The sequence below is a fragment of the Corylus avellana genome, chromosome ca6 (genome assembly GCF_901000735.1).
Source record: "Corylus avellana chromosome ca6, CavTom2PMs-1.0".
Lineage (NCBI taxonomy): Eukaryota > Viridiplantae > Streptophyta > Magnoliopsida > Fagales > Betulaceae > Corylus > Corylus avellana.
The window spans coordinates 11,241,270-11,263,088 of NC_081546.1; the positions used below are offsets into that span (position 1 = coordinate 11,241,270).

General features: G+C 35.7%; 1 protein-coding gene across 3 annotated transcripts; it reads left to right on the top strand.

Moving 5' to 3' along the window:
• Positions 1 to 1,961: 1,961 nt before the first annotated feature.
• On the top strand, positions 1,962 to 21,165 carry LOC132184342 (probable ADP-ribosylation factor GTPase-activating protein AGD15). 3 transcript variants are annotated; one of them, XM_059597939.1, is made up of 9 exons: positions 1,962 to 2,277; positions 2,911 to 2,969; positions 8,324 to 8,414; positions 13,952 to 14,006; positions 14,524 to 14,614; positions 14,711 to 14,918; positions 17,858 to 18,038; positions 18,150 to 18,262; positions 20,817 to 21,165. In XM_059597939.1, coding segments are annotated over exons 1-8 (738 nt in total). In that variant the 5' UTR covers positions 1,962 to 2,226; the 3' UTR covers positions 18,152 to 18,262; positions 20,817 to 21,165. The 3 variants fall into 3 exon arrangements, with proteins under 3 accessions (XP_059453922.1, XP_059453921.1, XP_059453920.1); XM_059597938.1 differs by having other exon boundaries at positions 20,826 to 21,165; XM_059597937.1 differs by lacking the exons at positions 18,150 to 18,262; positions 20,817 to 21,165 and having other exon boundaries at positions 14,711 to 14,922; positions 17,858 to 18,039.
• The last annotated feature ends 654 nt before the right edge of the window (positions 21,166 to 21,819 follow it).

Below are 21,819 nucleotides of genomic sequence, written 5' to 3' on the forward strand. Positions count from 1 at the left end.
ACTCTTTGTTAAACAGAATCAGTGCAATATGGAAAGGGAAGGTTGAAAGGCAAGCATACTCTGTAGGATACAGTAAAAACATGACCCCTTACCTCCTTAGATATTATATTCAGGACATAAGAAGTTCAATAGAGCATTTCCAGCAATAAGATGTAAATTACCTAATCAAAAAGCACTCTCTCTATTCTACACTCTTCTTGCAATACAAATTATCTATTGTCTTGTTTACTTTCGCGTAAATATTATTTTCCTTCATTTTTAATTATATTCTTGCCAATGCGATCTCTTGGAGAAAGAGAAAGAAGAGAGAAAATATAAAGAAAGGATCTGTGTGGTACAATCATTAAAACACCAAATGTATTTTAGCTAGCCTCTAGTCTTTTAGCTAGTCTGCTTGAGTTGAAAAAGAGACAATATTAGTTAATATTAGCATTTTACTTTGTCTCCTGGAGATGCTTAGCGTGACATGTCCATAAAAATTGCTTACTAACTCTAATTCAAATATGTTAGGATTGTGACCCGAATGCGGTACACCAAAATGTACCTTCTTAATATCTTAATTTATAGGAGAAATATTATTTAGTAAATTATTATACGATTGCCATATAATTGGGATGGCGTGATGGTAATAATCAATCATTGATTTTTTTTTTTTACAAGCTCTTGTTAATCCAAAGTTAATTTTTATTGTTATATCATCTCAGTTGTATGGTAGACTTGGTAGTTGTATTATAATAGTATATTAAATAACATTATTATTATTTTTTTGATCAATCAACCTTGTTTTATGCTTTGTTATCTTTACGAACATGGCACAAACTAGTTGTGTGTTCCATAACCATCTGGTACGGTGTAGAAGATCGAATCACAAAGTAAAGCAGAGGAAAATCGAAAGATTTGGGTGGACGTGGGTGAAGAAGAAGACACTTTTTACTCGGGTGAATAACTATGCGGCATGCTGAAGATGTGGAATTTACTTTAGTTTACCTTGCTGATGTGGCAGATGGAATGACGTTTTAAAAACATTGCTTAGATATATGACGTGGCAATTCTTACATATTCTTTTTAGTTAATAATTAAATTGAACACGTGTTTTTACATAATTTCGATATGATATAATACACTAACGGAATTTACTTTAGTTTACCTTGCTGATGTGGCAGATGGAATGACGTGTTAAAAACATTGCTTAGATAAATGATGTGGCAATTCTAACATATTCTTTTTAGTTAGTAATTAAATTGAACACGTGTCGTTACATAATTTCGATATGATATAATACACTAACAGAAGATTTTAAATGGAAGTTGAAAGTAGGCTGGGACCGCGCCTAATGAAGCGGAGGTCACTAGTTCGAATCTCCCTCCCCTTTCTTGTGTGGACATGTCAAAAAAAAAAAAAAAATGATAGAAATTATTTGTTATTTTTTCATACTATAATGAGCTTCCAGCATATATTTATAAAGCTTATTGCAAATTACTATAACAACAATGACTTATTTATATAAATTTTGCAAATAAATGATGCGTAAAGAGCTAAGAAAGAGTATTACAAGATCCTATCTCCTTGGGCACACCAAATGATATTTATACTTTACAATCAAGAGGGAGCGAGAGATGGAATTATAAAGAGAGCCATTGGCTATACTATTATAAGTAATGCTATATACTACATCACTATCCTGTAAATACTAATGTGACATTGTCAATTCATTCTTAAATTAGTCATTGTTAAAAAAAAAAAATAATGATAAACTAACAATGCTACCAAAACAGATAATCTCCCATTGATTTGAAGCAGAGTGAATGAGAATAGTGGAATAGTGAACAATATTTATTATTAGTAAAGAGTAAAGCTATTTAATAGATTATTATATAATTTTCAAACGTTATTGTTAAACGAATAAAATGAAGTTAGCAAATAGTGGCGAAGAACCGACTGGTATTCCCGCCAATAATAACAATAAGGAGAGTGCAGGGGATGATGATGGTTGAGTAGGTGAGTAGCAGAAGAGTAGAATGGGTCAATTCATGCACCCTCATCTTAGCTGTAATGGCTGCCGTCTTTTTAGGATTTTCTCTGAATCTGTCCACCCACACCCACACCCACACCCATCTCTCTATCTCCCTCTCTCTTTCTACCCCCCTTGTGTGGCCGCTTTCTCTGTCTACACTTTTATAGAATCAAACAGATCAAGAAGCGATTAGGGGATAAGGGGAGGGAATCATGAACGAGAAGGCCTCCGTCTCTAAGGAGCTTAATGCCAAGCATATCAAGGTGCTGTATTCTCTCTCTCTCTCTCTCTCTCTCTCTCTCTCTCTCTTTCCCCGTTTGTTTAAATTTCCTTGGAAAAGAAGAATTTTCTTGGCTGTTTGCTCGTTGATCAGATATTCGGTTTTTTTTTTTTTCCCCGTTTTTATTGAATGGAGGAATTGGCGAATTCGCTCTTATAAGGGTGAGATAGGGTTATGGTGCATTTTAGAATCGGACCCACTACTTGTATAATAAATATCTCGTCACTTTCTCTGAGCTGCTTGATGTGTTAGATGTATTGGATATGTAATAAGAAGGGACAAAACATATTTGGCCAGCAAAATCTAGCTACTATAAGATGTTAGGAATGCACTGAAAACGAGGACAGCCAATCTGACAGGATACACAAATTTTACAATGAAAAAGGTTCTCTTAGCTATGGTATCTGCTTCTGGGTTAGGTGGCATCCGAATCCATGACTCCTTTGTTGAATGAATCATCACTTGATCTACTTGAGAGGATTTGCTGGGTTGTCTTTGAGCATCATTTCAAGCTCTATGTCATAGCTTGTATTTTTTACAAATCAGGACTATTGAATCTCTTTGTTAGTTTTGCTACAGCGGCATTTGTTTATTGTATCTTTATTTTTTTATGCAGATTTTAGAGGCTCTTCTTAAGCTGCCAGAGAATAGGGAATGTGCAGATTGCTGGAGCAAGTATTTATTTCAGAACCCAATTTCGATGTTTAGCATAATGTCATTACTGTAGAGTACTAAGCTTAGCCAAACTTCATCTATGATGGGTCTTGGTCCTTAGTTCAGATCATGCTATAGTCAATTCAAAATGCTACCTTAAAGATCTTCTAGGACACTTAATATGTGCCATTTATCATCTGGTTTCTTTTTATGAACTTCTTCCATGGATTTGTTATCGCAGTTCTCAATCTATCATAGCTGTTAATAACTCTGTTCGTGAATGCAGTCAAATACAGCTAAACACCTGGGTATAGGTTTTATTGCTTTCCAATCAGTAGCTCTGGTCCTATCATTCGTCAGTACCGAATGTTTAGCTTTGTGACATTGAACCTGTATATGAGGGGGGTGCTTATAGATTTACTTGGATGTGATCCTTGAATGAATCCATGATCTGGTTATCAACTAAACTAAGGAACATCTAAGATAGGAGACCTGCTAGATGGGCCAATTAAACTGATCTGGTTTTATTGCTCCCTCCATGGTTTAGAAGTTTCTATGGCTGAACTACAAAGGGAAGGTTTGGTGCTCTGTATATGGGAGCAAAAGCTTAAAAGGGTTTACTATATGGAACAACTTTTAGCTTTAGGTTTTCTCCCATGGCAGTTCTCTTACTTGGTGAGCATAAGGTAATATTGAAATTCTGTTTCGTCAACTGAACTTTAGAGGGTTATAACCAAAGTTTTGAGAGGTTGGGATTAGGAGTGGCAGTTCGTGTTTGGGCTGTGTTGAGGTATGAGTATGAAAGAATGTAGGTTAACCCTAACTCGACCCACTTAATTAAATGGGTTAGATCCCTCAACCTTAACTTGCTAATTTCGTGTTAGGGTCGTTTCGGATTTGCGGGTCATATAAAAAATTGTTAGCCTCAAATGTTGCATGTCGGGTTTGGGTCGTGTTGAGGTATGAACATAAGACTGTATAGGTCAACCCTAACAAGACATGTATAATTAAATGGGCCATACCTCTCAACTCTAGTCTGTTAATTTTGTGTTGGGTTCATAGGCTGTGTCAAAAATTGCCAGCCCTAGTTGGGGTTTAAGTTGAAAATTTTAAAGTCAAAAGGAGACTACATGATTTGCCAAAACTAATGCTTGGGATTCCATCAAAGTGGTTTAAGATGCTGCCGATGCACAGAAATTTAGAAGATTGAACTGAAGTGTTGAATTTTGTTGCAAAATGTGGAAATTCATAAAAAATAGATGAGTACATGACATAGGGCAGTCAGAATCTCTTTGGATTATGGGTTGTATTGCTTAGAAAGGTAGTAGGAATAGCAAAAGTTCACCTGTTTTTGTGAAACTTAGGTTTGAGAGAAAAGAAAGAGATGAGAATAATCGAAGAGAGAAGACACAATGAGAATATTCAAAAAGAGAATACAGAAAGAGTTTAAAGAGAACATTGTCTTGTTAATTTGTATGATTTACGAACTGGTTACTCCAGCTGTGAAACATAGCTTTTAACTACATTTTGAAAGAGCTTAAGGTTTGGTTCATGAGGAAGCAAAATTTGCTTCTTGGGAAAGCAATTACTGTGTTGCATTCAAGCTAATAGATAACTTTAGGGGAAGAAATTCCCATTGTTGGTTATAATACATCCAGAACAATGAAATCTGAAGTAAGCTGAAGAGGTTCCTATTAACCACACATGCTTTGAATCGCTAGTTGGGAAAACTATAGAAAAGAAGGTTTTGGTGAGGTAAAAAGGCCTGAGTTACCTATGAATTAGATCCTGGACTCTACAATGTCTTGGATTTAACCAGAATAGTATTTATAGGCATTTATAATGTGACCAGATTTAATAGAGAGAGAGAGAGAGAGAGCTCAAAGCTCTTTCTAGTTAAGAAAGGGGCATGTCATTGTGGTGGATCGGTGTTATATGTGTAAGAGGAGTGGGTAAACAATTGACCATCTTTTGCCCCATTGTGAAGTAGCGAGGGACTTGTGGGTCTCAGTTTTCCACATTCTGGGGATTGAGTGGGTCATGCCCAGATGGGTGGTGGAGTTGTTTGCTTGTTGGAGATGTATTTTAGAACTTACTGCAATTTAGAAGTATGGAAGATGATTCCTTTGTGCTTAATGTGGTGCATTTGAAGAGAATGCAACACTTAATAGAGTTAAAAGTCATGTTCAAAACTCTTTATATTTGGACGATTGCCTATAACTGTTCTTGTTTTTCTAATTTCTTAGAGTTTCTTGATTTGTTTTTTTCTTCTACTTCTTGATTGGTGTTTCTCTTGTGTACTTCTTGTGTTCTTGGAGTGCACCTCTCTACACCTTCTTATGAGAATGAATTACTTGTCAACAAAAAGATATATTCATTCTAGGCCCCCTTTTTTTTTACACAAAATATTTTGTGTTTAGAGGCTTGTAAGACTTTGACAGGTAGGGATATCCATGAACTCTTCCTAACGAACTTTATGTTTTTTTGAACTAAACTCATATTTCCTTTCAGAAAGCCTTGTTGAACTAAAAACAACAGATATCAATTATCAAAATATGTAGCTGAAACCAATTAGCTACAGTTAAGGTTCAGGGTAATTAAATTGGTTTAGGCGAAGAAGATATTTATGATAATTTAATTCATTGAAAGAAATGGGTGTACTTGGTACACCGAGAGATAGAAGAGCTACACTAATAAAACTACAAAGGTCAAGAAATTCCATAAACACCATCTTCAACTTCATAACCGAGAGTTCATCGTCTTCGGAAGTCCTTGTGTTTCGTTCTCCTTAAATGCATCATATAAGGCAATTGTTAAATCACTACTTATTCCAAAAATTTAAGCTACTATGAAATAGTGAATTTAATTATTTAAATTTATATTATGACATTCTCTATTACGTGTGAGCTCAAATTTCTCAACAAGTGGATTATTTAATAGAAATGGGGGTAAATTATAGAGTTGGGATTTGAATTCATGGTCTCTGCTCTAATATCATACCATACCACCACATATCCAAAAAACTTAAATTGATAGGAAAAATATGAATTTAATCATTTAAATTTATATTCTAATAGGCATAAATGATTGCTTTCAATATTAGTTTAATAGATAACTAAATAGAATCAAATATGCTAATTGCCCACATAAAACAGAGTGCACCAGTAGCGAGGCCTAAACCACAAGATGCCAAAATGGCTTCAAATGAAATAAAGAAAATTTTTCACCAATTAAAGATGAAAGGAAGCTTACAAACACCTAATGCTTATTCAATTTCCCTAGAACTGGGAAGAAACCCCCACTTCTATGAACCACAACAAAAGTTTCCATTATTCTCCTCTAAGTGTGGCCTAAAAGGCTCAAAGTAAGAATTTATTACCACCAGATCGAAATATAATAAGATTTTATCATAATTTCCCATTGTCACGTAATCATGAGAAGTTTCTAAAAGTTTGAATATTTTCAAAATTAAACATTATGTTACAAGAAAGCTGTCCAGTTAGTGAAATTGATGGTACATAATTTATGCTGAGAGTGTGGCCCCTTTTGGAAACTTCTCATAAACTAGATATTTAGATTGAAATTCTACTGAGGAGAGAATTTGTGCAATTATTGAGGATTTTCCTATGACATGAGGGAAGACATAACCTTCTAAAGAAAGTTCTTCGGTCAATTAATTCTTCTCATAGCAGAAATTATGAGTTTGATTCAAAGTTTACATCTCAAGGAAAGCTCTCAAATTGGTGAAATTGATGGGCACATCCAAGGTTCATGGAGAGTATTTCTTCTTTGACAAAATTTTCCTGTCAGCTAGAGAATTAGATTGAGATTTTACTGAGAAAGAAATTATTAGTGTAATCATAAGGATGTATCCTATGAAACTAGAGAAAGACAATCCCCTTTGGAAGAAAATTCTTTAGTTGATTGATTCTTCTAATAGGAGAATCTATAAATTCCCAAATTGCCTCATTAAATGATAGGAGCTTTGTCTATACAAAGGGAACATCTTCACATGACAGGAGAATCTAAGAAATTCCCAACTTGCCTCATGATAAGAGCTTTGTCTATATGAAGGGAACATCTTCAAATGACAAGGTAATATATATATATTTTAAATTTCTGATGTAGGGCAGACTTAAGAATCACAATCCTGCCCCTGTTTGCTAGGAGACAGTGATGTGATGGAAGACTAAAAAACTAGGGTTGTAGGAGCTGTTTTGGTGTCTAGGTTCTCTTAAAACAGCAAAGAAGAAGAAGAAACTAGCAATCTCCCTTAAAAATTAATCACTCAGTATTCCATCAATTCAAGGTTATTTTCTTTGAGGTCCATTGGAAAATAAGAAACTTGCTTGGCAATATAATTGTCCTAAAAGTATGATAGACCAATATGCAAACCATCTAAAATTCAATCTTAGTGAACCTAATTAATGGTCCAAACTTCTTAAAACTGAAGAATGCACACTTAAGATTCATAGAATCTATTGGAAAAGCCTTGACCTAACCTAACCCTAGATCACAAATACTGAAAACTACGTAGAAAATGACAATTACATCATTTTTTTTTTTTTTTTCTTGATAAGTACTGTATATCATTAATAAGCGCTGAGAGGTGCAACCCTAGTACATAGGATGTATACAAGAGATAATCCCCGTTAATGGTTAGAAGAAGAACAAAAATCCAAAAATCCAGAAAAGTTAGAAAAATGAGAAATATTATATGCCTTTGTCCGCATATAAAGTGATTTGATCAAGATATTCTTGAGCTCTTCCACCAAATTCTCACGATCTTCAAAACATCTTGCATCATTTTTCTCCTATCTCCATAAATTTCACATCTTATAATGAAATGTCAATCTGATAAGAAAATATGTCCGTCTTGTAAAGGCATGTAATTTATGGAAACCCAATTGGGAGAATGAATAAATATTCCTAAAACTTTCTTCCCCCTGTTTTCTTCTTTTCATAGTAGGTATTCTCCATATGGATGATATAATTTACAGTCTGATCCAATTGGACTGCAAATATGCCTTCATGTGTGTAAGAACAACATACAAAATATAATTCTGAAGTTGAGAATCGATTTTGAGTTTAAGTCAGCATAAGTCTCACGTGCTAACTTGGATCCTGTTTAAAGTATTTGTCCCAAACTTGATGTTGTAGGCATCAGAAGAGTCAATTTACTTCCCTCCTTTTTGGTCTAGCATTGTGCTCTTGTTTCTATTATAAGTGTTCTCATGACTAAAAGTCTTAAGTTCAAGTTTAAAATTTGGTTTCTTAGTTAAACAAAGCTTGGCAATCTGATGTATATATTGATGAGGTTTTAAGCTAAGTGCTAAGTATATATCTACTGAAATTTCCATTTTTGAATGTATCAGGGCTCCACGATGGGCGAGTGTAAACCTTGGAATATTTATATGCATGCAATGTTCGGGAATTCATCGAAGTCTTGGAGTACATATATCGAAGGTTTATGTCAATTGTCTTAAGTCTTTCTATTATGGTTTATTTTATAAATTCACAACTTTAGTTGCTTTTGAAATTGACTTGGAGCCTGTTTGGGATTGCGTTTGAGAAATAGAGCTTTTAAGTAAAAAAAGGCTTTTTGGCAAAAGTTTCATCTTTAAGCTTTTGCCAAAAGTGCGTTTTGGTCATTTTTAGGCCTTTTGGACTCTTAAAAACGCTTTCAATTTTTTTTAGCAAACATGTATTTTTTTTTCTTCAAACGGACTTTTTGAGTATTAAACGCACTTTTAGGCCTTTCAAACGCACTCCTAAACAGGCCCTTCGAGATTGATTGAGATTGTATTGGGAAATAGAACTTTTGTTTATGGAAAAAGCATGAAAGAGCCTTTTAGAAAAAGCCTCATTTTCAAGTTTCCTCCAAAATGCAATTTTGAGCTTTTTTAGAGCAAAAAATTGATTTTTAAAGTTTTGTTTACCAAACACACCCATATTTGCTTAGCACAACTTTTTATGTATTAAAAGCACTTTTTAAACTTTTTAACGCAATCCCAAACAAGCTCTTAGACTATTTCAAACTTGTTATTTGTGAATCCATATGATTGAAAGATTACACTAGGATATTTTTCTGTAAAGCAAGAATATCTCTCTGTTAATTGGTCAATAAAACTTGAGGAACTAAATTGCTAGTTTACATTCAAGCTCATGCATCTGTTCAGTAAAACTTAATGTCAACTCTGTTTACCTATGCATAACTGTGAATTTAGGATTATAGGGTATGATAAAGTCAAGGAGCTTATTCCTTTTCCCACCTCTAGGGCAAGGGAGGAATGTGGTTTATGATGATCAATTGGTAGTGAGAGGTACAACAAAATTCCATTTTTTAAGAAGATAACTGGTTGAGCTGTTAGCCATGGCTAAATGTGAATGGTCTTAGACTTTATGCATAGCGTCAATTACTTATGAATGGTGAATATAGACTTGAGTGCCATGTTTTGAAGAGGATACAAGGATTGAATTAAAATGGAACAGGTTGGTCAAACATGGCTACTTGTTAAAATTTAGATATGAGGAGACATACCGTGTGTGTCAATAATATGGACTATGTATCTATATACATATGCATATAGTAATGTAAGTGTATGTATGTCAATGTTTAGCCATGTTAGGACCCTAGCACTTCTAACAAGCCAAATGGTTCTTGTACCAAATGGTTCAGTAATGTGTGATTGTGTGAGTTGTATGGACCTATAAAGTATATTTCTATCGATAGTCATGTGCCTGCATTTAAAAGATTCCTATAGATAAAAGAATGACAAAGACATGATCATACAGAGAGTTACTTGACCTAAATACATAATACCTATGTACTTCATTGCATTCATATGTCTATAAGAAAATAAAGCTAGAAACTGCTTTAATTGTCCTAATCACTGGTGGACACAAGTCAACATAGGTATCATATTGACAAGTGATGTCCCTGAATTCTTTGACTTGCTAATTCTTACTAGCAAGTGTATAACTAAATGTAGCAATTTATAGTGCATATGCATTATACTTGTCACCATGATAATCGGTATAGTTATTACTCTTTCTTTTTTGTTATTGTTATCAGTGTCATATTACTAGTACTAGTATTATTGTTTCTATTTTTTGTTTTTTGTTTTTTGTACTTTCGGGTTACCGACTTTTTCTTTTGGATTAGTTTCATTGTGCTCTATTTTGTGTTGGCAGATTAGTTATTTTGATTTTGTCCTAAACATGTTTCTTGATACAAGTTATATGTTTAGTTGTAATTTGCACCATATTATCACCCTCAAAAAGGGTTTACAGCCTATTGGTCCATGAATACTTTCGGGTTTGAGAGTTTCAGGTAAAATGACTAAAGAAGAACTAATGGATTGTAATTAAATGGGAATTGAAATGGATATTGTGGAAATTAATGCGCAGATTAGTTGATCATCAATAATGAAGGGGAGATTAAGGGGTTGATCATATTATTAGATTTCTATGAACACAAGGTTTTGTGTTTTGACTCCTAGTAATCAATGGAAGGGATTGTCTACTATTTATAATGAACCATATGCAACTCATCAGTTCTTACACGTTACAGGTACGCTTATTAGGACTCTACACCTTAGCAATTCTCCAATTCATGTTACAAACTCTTCCACTTTAATTGATTTATATCTCACTTAACTTCTCATTATTACTATAACTCCTATGACTTTTGTGTAGTCTTCTAAGTCTTCTTATCCTCCAAGAATTATGTTCTATTACGCCCCTGCAAACCCAATGGTAGATCACGTATGTTCAGGTTTGATCTTGAACATCAAAGGGCTGAACAATGGCTTCTATGGCCTGAATTGGAACATTAGCTTCTTTGGTCGAAAACGGTGACTTTGGCCGTGACTTGGACATCGGCTACTTGGCCTAAAACCCATTGGACGGGGCTGAACCGGTTTTGAATGGGTAGAAAACTGGATGGAAATGCTTTGAACTAGGTTTAACCGGATTGGAAATGTTATGAATCGGGTTGAACCAATTTGAATACTTTGAAAAATTGGTTGAACTATAGTGAACTGAAGTGGAAACGAGCTAGTGACCTAAGACCTGTAGGTCGGGTTGGATATGGGCCTTGTGTACTTGTGGGAGTTGGTGGGCCGGGTTGAAAGATGTGATGAACCAGCCTAACACCCAGTTGGACCGGGACTGATGATTGGACGAAAAGCAATCTGCTTGAGCTCTAAGGACCGATGCAGATCAGGTTTTTTTTTTTTTTTTTTTAAATTCCATTAAGACTTGTAGCCTGTTGGTGAAGAAGGGAAGGGCCAAAGATGTGGGTCCTGTGATGGTGTAAAAAAGACATGCTAAGGACCCGATGTGGGTATTGCGATGTTGGTGAACAAGCCAAAGATCAAAGGATTGATGTCGTCCTTTAATGGAGAGGATCGTAAGCTAAAATCTGGAAAGAAAAGAGAGATGCCGAACACCACAAAACTGAGGGGAAAAAAAAAAAATGCATGACAATGTTGTTGAGAACTTCATCAAGGCACTACCTGTGTGGGCTAATCTCACATGGGCTATGGTGCCAAAGGGAGAAAAACCAAGTCTACAAACCAAAGTGTTAGTCAATGGGCCTTGATACCATATTAGATTTCTATGAACACAAGGTTTTGTGTTTTGACTCTAGTTAATCAATGGGAGGAATTGTCTACTATTTTTTGTGAGGTGAATCTTGATCAAATCCACTCCATTAAAGCCTTACTTGTTTGCTTTGAAGCTGTTTCTGGTTTGAAGGTGAATATGGCTAAATTAGCTTTGGTTTCGGTAGGCGATGTGGATAATGTGGGTGATTGGCCTCTTTGCCTTTGAAATATCTGGGTCTCTCTTTGGGTGCTTGCTTTAAGGCCAAGTCCATTTGGGATGATATTATGGAAAAGATTGATCGCAGGTTGGCAAGTTGGAAAAGGTTGTATCTTTCTATGGGAGGTAGGGTTACTCTTATTAAGAGTACTCTCTCTATTCTTCCTACTTATTTCTTGTCCCTCTTCCCTATACCTATTTCTGTGGCCAAGCGTATAGAGAAACTTTAACGTGACTTTCTATGGGATGGATTAAATGAAGAGTTCAAGTATCATTTGGTCAGTTGAGACAAGGTTTGCTCACCTATCTCTGAAGGCGGTTTAGGGATCAGGAACCTGAGAGTGTTCAACCAAGCTTTGTTAGGGAAGTGGCTGTGGCATTATGCGCATGAGAGAGAGGCCTGGTGGAGAATTGTCGTGGATGCCAAGTTTGGTTCTGAGTGGGGTGGTTGGCATTTCATTGACACTCTTGGGCCTCATGGGGTAGGGCTCTGGAGGTATATTAGTAGGGGGTGGCGGCTGTTTTCTAGCCACACCAAATTCGATCCAAGTGATGGGTCCAAAATCAGATTCTAGGATGATGTGTGGTGTGGAGAATCGACTCTCAAGGAAGTTTTTTCAGGCCTATACAACATAGCTAGTGTGAAAGATGTGTCTATTGCTGCTAACATGGATTTCATAGGTGGAACCCTTCAATGGAATGTTAGTTTCTTTTGGTTGGTTCATGATTGGGAATTGGAAGTGCTAGCTTCATTCTATACTTTGTTGTATTCACATAGAATGAGAAGGGAAGGGGAGGACAAAATTTGGTGGGTTCTGTCTAGCAAAGGGAAATTCGATGTTAGATCATTCTATAATATTCTTGCAAGCAAAGAGGCTAGTCCTTTTCCTTGGAAGAGTATCTGGCGTACCAAGGCACCTTTGAGAGTGGCTTTCTTCATTTGGACGGCAGTGTTAGGGAAGATCCTCACCATCGATGATCTTAGAAAGAAAAATCTTATTGTGATCAATAGATGTTGCTTGTGCAAATTGGATGGGGAGACTATCGATCATCTTCTTCTTCATTGTGAGATTGCTTGTTCTTTATGGTATGCTATTTTCAATCGGTTTGGATTGTTGTGGGTCATGCCTAGCAGTGTGGTGGGTTTGTTTACTTGTTGGTGGTCAGGAGGTCGTTCTTGAAGTGCTGTTGTGTGGAAAATGGTTCCTCAATGCCTCATGCGGTGTTTATGGTTAGAAAAGAATGCGAGATGCTTTGAGGATTCTTAGAGATCCTTGGAGGAGCTCACGGTCTTCTTCTTTTACTCTCTTTTCACTTGGACAGCAGCTTGGCTTGCTCCTTTAGTGATTAGTTATCTTGATTTCCTTTTTCTTTTCTCTTTTTCTAGTAAGGTGGTACTATTGTATACTCCCTATGTACTAGGGTTGCGCTCCTCTACGCTTTTGACATATAAACATTACTTATAAAAATAAAAATAAAAACTATGAAAAGATTGATGAAGAGGTAGAATTACATCTAGAGTGAAGTGGGATCATAGAATGCCATTCAAATTGTTGAAAATCTTATAAAATGGATAATGGGCCAGCTACACTTCATAGCAAAAGTTGTTGGGAAATCGAAAAACATGCATGGAAAACTAAGTGTATGAATAAAAAAACTTGATTGATACGGATTTAATGGAGAAAATGACTGTCAATAGAGTTGAATATGAAGAAGTTTGCATAACTAACTCAAAGTTATTAGGACTGAGGCTTTATTCTCTTGGAAAGAGTAAGGCATGTCTGTTGCATATGTTCTGGAAACTATCGATCATAACTTGCTCTGAACTAGGAAAAGAGGTATAACATTTTCACCATATGGTCTGTCACATCTATACTGCTATTTTTTCTTTTTTCTTTTTCAATCATGCACATCTGATTTCATAAAGTTTTTCATTCACTAGACCGACTTACAAAGTTGCTGCATCTGCTGATAGTTTTACATGTGGAAGCATGGTTTATTTCATTAAACAAACATCTTTAATCTGTTTGACATTCTCCACTAAATAAGCATATAGTTGAAGTAAACGTATCAATGGTTATAGTATAGTTCCAAAGTTTGCTCTAATAGTATTCTGTAAAGCATGCGCTGTAACTCTTTTCCTGTTGCCCTTTTTTTTTTTTTAATCTTGCGAATAGGTAAGGTCTACTACTTTGGATACATGGCTACCAGAGCAGGTTGCATTTATGCAATGTAAGTATATTTTTAAATCTGGTTCATGTGCGTTGAGATTATACAGTAATTAGTTAGGGAATTGTCTTTTGCAACCCATAAACCATACAAGCGGTCATCCTGTAGAGCCATGATCCGTTTGGTGTGCAGATAGGGATAGTCATCGTCCTAGGAAATCTTATTATTATATATCCATCATCTAATTTTCTGGTTGTTCAAAAGAAGTATTTTATTACTTTTTTTTTTTTTTTTTTTTTTTTTAAGTAATGCATATCATTAATAAGCGCATAGGGACGCAACCCTAGTATACATGATGTATACAAAGAGAGTCCATATTTCATTACTCATTAAAAAAATTCATATAATCAAATTTTTTTTTTTTTTTTTGTGCTTAAAATGTTTTTAGTTTCTTGTCCATTGACAGTTGTACAGATGATGACAATTTACCGAATTGTTAATGTGCTTATCATTCTTAATTTGTGTTCTTTTTCCTTTCCTTTTTTTCTTTTTTTTTTAATTTTTAAATATTTATGTGTAGCTGTGGGTAATGAGAAGTCGAACCATTATTGGGAAGCAGAACTGCCACCAAATTTTGACAGAAGTGGAATTGAGAAATTTATCCGCACCAAGTAAATTTTTTACTGAAGCTTATTTTTAGAACTTGAAAAATAAAATGTTCACGATTCTTTCCTCTTCCTACCTAAATTTGTTTAGGATTTTTTCAGGTATGAGGAGAAGAAATGGGTTGCAAAGAATGCAACACAACCAACTCCAAAACCAGGTGAAATGAGCTCTAATCTGGACAAGTTTCTCGAAGGTGGAGCCAAATCTGGGATTGGGATTCCAAAGAAAACAAGGAGTCTTTCTCTTGAGGAGGAGGTTCTTACTAATCACCTTGCACAAGTTCCTCATCCAGTAACAAGAGCCCGTGGGGTAGGTCTGATACTTCATCTGTTGTTTCATGCCCCATCCTTGTCAAATTGCATTCTTAAAAAAATTGTGATTTAATAGATCATTAGCAGTCCAGTTCTGTCATTTAGTGGGTTTTGTGATATGAGATGGTGGACCATTTCTGCCATTGCTAGAGAGCTTTGGGTTTTTCTCCATCCTTGCTTGAGTCCTAATGGGTAATACTAGATCACTAACAAAGCTTTTTGATCACTTCAGATGAAAAAGACCAGCTGATTTTAAAGGTGTTACCGCTAATCTTCTCTAGATTTGTTCAGTATTGGATGTAGCAAGGATGCGTAGGTGGGGGGAAAAAAGTACGAGAGGGGAATATTCCTTGGAATGTTATTTTTACTAGACCGGTACAAGATTGGGAGGTGGATGTGGTCTTCTCATTTTTTGAGATGTTGTGTTCATTCAGAGTAAACAAGGAGATGTTGGAGTCCTTCCAAAACGAGCAGGTTTGAAGTGAAGTTGTATAATCAAGTGTTAACTGGTTGTAATGGATTCCCTTTTTTCCTGGAAGAGTATATGACGAGTTAAGGCTTCTTTGAGGGTGGCGTTTTTTGTGTGTTTGTCAGTTTTAGCCTTTAGGGAAAATATTGATGCTGGATAATTTGAGAAGGAGGAATGTTATGGTAGTGGAATATTGTTGCATGTATAAGAAGAGTGGGGAGTTCATTGATTAACTTCTAATTGATTGTGAAGTAGCAAAAGAGTTATGGAGCTCTATCCTTAATTTGTTTGGTGTGGATTGGGTTATGCCTAGAAGTTTTGTGTTGGGGAAGTTAGGTAAGGTGTGGTAATGTTATGGAAGTATGGAGATTGGCTTCATTGCATGTAATGTGGTGTATTTGGAGAGAACGGAATGTTTGTAGCTTTGAAGATGTGGAGACGTTGGTGATAGAGCTGCGAAGGATTATGTTCAACACTTTATATATATGGATATCCGCACATCAAAGCTTGCTTTTTACTAGTTTTGCTCTTGTTTTGATCTTATGTTCATCTTTTTCTTAGATTAAGGATTTCTATCGTATACTTCATGTATACCTGTGTTCCGCCCATCTATGCTTTTAATGAAATTGATTTACTTAAAAAAATTTGTCTGGAGTGTGGAGGTTTGAGATTATGAAATTGAGGTTGGTCAGGCTCTCAAAAGTCTTCCTAAATAGCTAGTCCCTCAGATTTCACATGTAGGAGAGGGAGACACATCCCCATGGTTATGGAGAAAGATGTAGATTGATCACCCTTTCACATGAAGTTCCTTACCCTTTATATGAAATGGTTCATTGGAGATTGGTCATGTATTTAGGTTAGATGAAGTAAATTTTTGTAAATGGTAGCTAGAGGTAAACTAAACTAATATTGTCATAAGAAAAAATAGGCACTAGGATTTTTGAACTTTTGGAATGACAAGGATGACGGGGTCCAAGTTCAAGCATCTTCCTTTCCTTTCCTTCTTCCAGATAAGTAGATAACATTAGTTTCAAGCTACAAACTAACCTGCAAGTAACTTGGATGGAAATAAAGAATCAACATGAAGCTTGTGACCATCAAGGTTCACTTGACAAAGAATATTGTCCTGAATACAGCATGAAGAAGGTCAAAGGGAAAGGTGCGGTGGAGGACCAAGCTTATTCTTACAAGGAGAGATTGCATGGATCACATAAGGTAGGAGGGCTTGCCTAGTTTCTTTTACTGTCTCCATGGAACTTCGAATCTGATATTGAGGAGGAAGAGTTAGAAATTCACATTGTTCACATCTAAGGAAGGAAAAGGGGGAAAAGAAGGACCTGTGCTCCTTGGACTTGGCCTGTCATTATCAAATCCTTTGGGGAAAGAGTGTATTATGCCTTCATTAATGATTAGGTAGAGGAACTTAAGCAAATCTAAGAGAATTAGGGGTAATATAAATCTGGGATGAGACATTATCAGTGTGAGGTTTGCACCAATAGTGGAATATCTTATGCTTTCCATGGGGGGGTCTTTAATTTTGGGACAACAGTACCTTATGGTAAGGGAAATTGGGGCCTAAACTACAAAAGTTTCAACCATGATTCTGTGGACGACGACGCCGTAGACCAGTTGTGAAATATTATGACAGAGATGCGCCCATGAAGGTTAGTAATTGGATAGGTAAGCTCCTAACAATTGACAGGAGCTGGAAGTTCCGAAAGGGATAGATATGCAAGGGTGTGCTGTCTTGCCCAAAATTAGATGCAAAAATATTCTGATAAAAGTTGACCTTAACATGCCTTAGCAATTAAGTAAAAAAAGTTGGGAGTGTTTTTCTTGTAATTTAGTATGTTGTCTGTCCATTTTCTCCCTGAACTCTCTGAAGTTCTAGTAAGGTTGTGTTGGTGAGGTTGGTTGAGACTTAAGTACAGGTTACTTAGTGTCATCACTAGATAGTAAATCTGGATGAAAATTCTACCCATGATGATACTGGGCATGCAACAAGAAATTTGCAAGCTAATGAGTGATAATGAATAAAGCACCTTGGTTAAAATAACAGGGAGAATAATAATGATTGCAGTAATGACAATAACATATTTATTTGGTATACCTTACCTGGACTGGCTTAGACCCATCATTTTTCTATTCTTCACTAAAATTCTTGTTGAAAGTAATGAACCATGAAAAAGCTTGTCTCTAAAATCTCTGTGCTTTGGTGATTTGACATGTACTCTATTAAGCGGTCATTGTTCTTCTTGCTGCACTCTCTTCTATAACCGAGATCGAAATGCCAGAATTTTTTATTTGTTTGATATGAGTGCAACATAAGTACTCTACATGTCTTTCTTTTCTTTTTGGATTAACATTTTGTTGTTTCTTGGATACATCTTTTAGTTTTTAATTTTTTGCCTTGCTATAACAGATTAGAAAAAGAGAGGTGCACTCACAAAGAATTATTTTTTCTGCAGAGTTCTTTAGATATGAAGAACAAGATGTCCCCACCAATGGGGTCACCACCGATAACAGAATTTGATACATCCACAAAAAAGACCAATGGTGCAACAGATCTTTTCAGCTTGCTTCATGTCCATGATGAAAACCGAAACCAGGATTGCTCTACTGTACCTCCACCCTGGGCAACTTTCGATTGTAAGACCACATGCTTTAATGGCATTATGCACAGTTCTAGCATGTAGTAAGAGCAGACTTTCATTCAGTATCAGGATATCTACAATCCTCAATCAATTTTTTTGTCTGCAGGAGAAAATTCATTGGAATAAATCCCTTGGAATTATTATTGTATTACCAGTTGGATTAGAAGTCACTAGTTTACCGATTGAAGTAGAGAGCATATGCTCCTATCAAAAACGAAGGTGAAGGTGTATACGTTATCAACATGGTTTTCTATTTTAATATGATTAATATTCTTGGTTTCCATTTCCATTTTGCAGTCAAAAATGTTTCCCAGATATGCATCTTATACCTGCCTATGCATGAAGTTACATTGCTTTGATATCTCAGAAATTGTCTAGCCACTAACTTAACAGAAAATAATAAAATATTGTCTTCTTTCATACCATATCACAAGCAAAAAAGTCATATTCTTGGGTATATTTGAACCGTTTCACATTTGTTTGCAGTTGCTCTTTTTCTATATTCAAAAGGCTTGTTTGGCAATATGCTCTTGCTTTTTGTTTCGTAGGTGGGGCTGGATATTTTCTTGTTTTAAGAATAAACATTTTTGCAAGGGAATTTATAAGCTTGCAAATTATAACAGGTTTGAGGACTAGATTCATGATTGACATATAACTTGGGGTAAATTACATTTCCCCCTCCCAAACTACCATCCTATCTGCAATTCCCTTCTAAAAAAACTCTTGGTGTCTGTAATTGACCCATAATTTGGGGAATTTATTTCAATACCTCCTTCCATCAAAATCCGAAGGCAGTTTGGAAGGAAAATGCAGCCTGTGCGTTGCATGTATTTCCTCATCATGGGGAAAGACCAAACTACCCATGATGGGTGACTACAATTGATCACACTACCCTTATGAATCCTTAGGAAATTACTATAATACCTCCAATATTCACAAAATAATAGTATTACCTCAAAAAATCTTAATGAAATCTAAATTACCCGTCAATTATTGTGATGTGATCGAATTGTCCCTGTTAAATGTTAATGCATGAGACATTTCCTTGTTGTACTATGCAAAGTACTAAAATATGACCCTAAGTACTCTACAAGATATATCACACGGCCTAATTTTTTGTTAGTCCCAAATACTCCCAACAAAATTTCTGTATGCCCGTCTTTAAGATTTTTGAGAAAAGGCTAATATTTGGTATGATGCCCAAACTTTCATTTTTTATTTGTAGAGGAGATTATACTTAAACATTAACACAATGTCTATCAACAAGATAGACTACTAATAGAACAGGTTGAAGGGGGTTGGGTAGTCACTGAGCTATAGAAAAACTTTTCCTTCTACATTTTTTATAGGTAGAGTTGACAATTTTTGGTACGACCTATTAACCTGACACGAAATTATAGTGTCAGGGTTTGGCATAAACAGGTTTGGGTCATAAACGCATTGACTGTTTATGAAATTATAATTATATAACAAATACATATTGAAATGGGTTGCCCTGTTTGTGACCCATTTATTAAACAGATCAAGCAGGTTGGCTGGTCAAGCGGGTTGACCCGAACCCGACTCACCAACTTGTTTTACCAGCCCAACTTGTAGGTCGTGAGTTGATCTGCAAGCATGCATGATTCAGATCAGTGTCAGTATCCTCAAGCTATATAAATCCTAATACTATAGTTAATATCAAGGAGACAGTTCTGTGAAAAAGCACCTTTTGAGCTTTTATTTCTACACTGTTTAGATGTTTAATTTGTTCAGGCTCATTCTTGGCAAGACTCTTATACTGTACTTCAATCAGATATCTGCTAAAGTTTAAAGTTAAAGGAGCAGGTTCAATAATCTGCTTGTATTTAGACTTCAAATGTGAGGTATAATCTGAAGAGTTCAACACTGGCAATTAGAGGTGACAGGTCATGGGGGTGCCATAGATAATGTAATTTTACCTTCTTGTATCAAGTTGACATGAGAACATTTTAGGCATTATAACCACATGTCCACTTGTTGAACTTTACATTATAGGCCTAGGTGCTTTCTGGCTTATTAAAAGTGGTTGTACTGGGTTCACGCAGCACATATTCCATCTTCATCTTGTATAAGCAGTCCATACCATTTTTCCATCTTGTGCTCCACTAATGACTAGTGTTCTACTGCTCATACTCTGAATTAGTTTCCTGAAACCAGCCCCACCCCACCTTCCCTTCAGTTCCCAAATTAAGATGGAATATATGTAAAAAAAGAAAAGGAGGTAAACAATGTTGGTGTTTATGATGCCAATGTATTAGAGTTAGTATGTCTGAGCTTGGTCTACAATGTTGACCTGGATCCTCACAGCTTTAAGGCTTCTGATAGTTTCCATCCATCACAGCATAGTTGTTTGTGGGGTTAATCAAAGTCTTGTTGATCCCCATTTTGTTGTTTCCCTTTCTTTTTTGGTGTTTGTTTCTGTTTTTGTTCTGCATTCGGTTCAATGTTACTTGCTTGATATATATTGTTATTGTTGGCCTACTTCTTGACAATTTGACCATTTGGGACCATCAGAACTCTATATATAATGAACACACTCAGGGACTGCACAAACATATAGACACCTAAGTTGTAGCCTTTTTCTCCCAGTATTTTCATTATATTTTGTATTTTGCTATTTTTGTTCAGCTGAAGCAAATTATTCCTTTGTCAGCATATTATTTTTAAATCTGAGTACCGGAAATTGTTTTCTTACCTGTTACAATTTCTTGGGTTTTGAACCTTTGATAAATGTATTCTTGCTTGTTTGAAGGGAGTGAAGATAAGGGAGGTGATTTGTAGTGGCAATGGGGATCTTGGTCAATACATGATGTGACAATCCATCTAGCTAGCAGCAATCTGAGTAGTAGTTATAAGAGTTATTTCAGTTGCAATTTAGAATAGGCCACCCATATTTGGGGTTCCTATATTAAGTCACCTTTTGTTCTGGTTTTATGCGTGGACAAAACTTTCTGAACATTGTACAAACTTCAATATTTATAGCTTTTGGATTTTGAAGCTTGGTGTGCTTTTGGAATTCTTTTGTTTTGGTTATCAATAGTCTGTAATTGGTGGGGATTGTTCTCATTCTACAATGGTTCGTTTACCCTTGCATCAAAATGATGTGCTTTTGATGTTCTATCAACTGAGAATATTTAGTGGTGGTCAAAATCTCCGAGCTGCCAATTTGATGCGACATTTTCAGCCAACACCAATTCAAAACGGCGGTTTCCATCATTGGTTAGGTGGTGGTCCGCAATAGGAATTCTCTTTTGACACAGATCGGGTCGTTAGAAAACCAACATCTCCTTGACCCGATTGACCCGTCACTTATTCTAGTAGCAGGGATGTGAGATCTCACACACGGTCAACCACCCCACCAGCATCTGGTGATCGGGTGTGAGATCTCGAGCAATGCTGCCTATAATTCCCAGGAAATATTTGTGAGTCTAGAGCTAATAAAGAAGTATGTTTATATACTTCTTTTTTAATAAATAAATACATAAAGTGATACACACATCTTTCGACCAAAATTTTAAAAAAGTTTCTCTAATCTTATTACCTATTTTTAGTGCTGCTCATCACCCATTGCCATTATTAATGTAAATTTCAAAAGTGCACACCTGATAAAGCTACCATCTCTCATGATGATGAATGGTCTTATACGCATTGGGTACTCATCCATAAACTTTCATGGCGTCCAAACAGTAGAAAAAGCCAAAGCAAAGCCATATTCTAAGTTATTTTGGCTTATATGTAAATCACAACTTTTATTA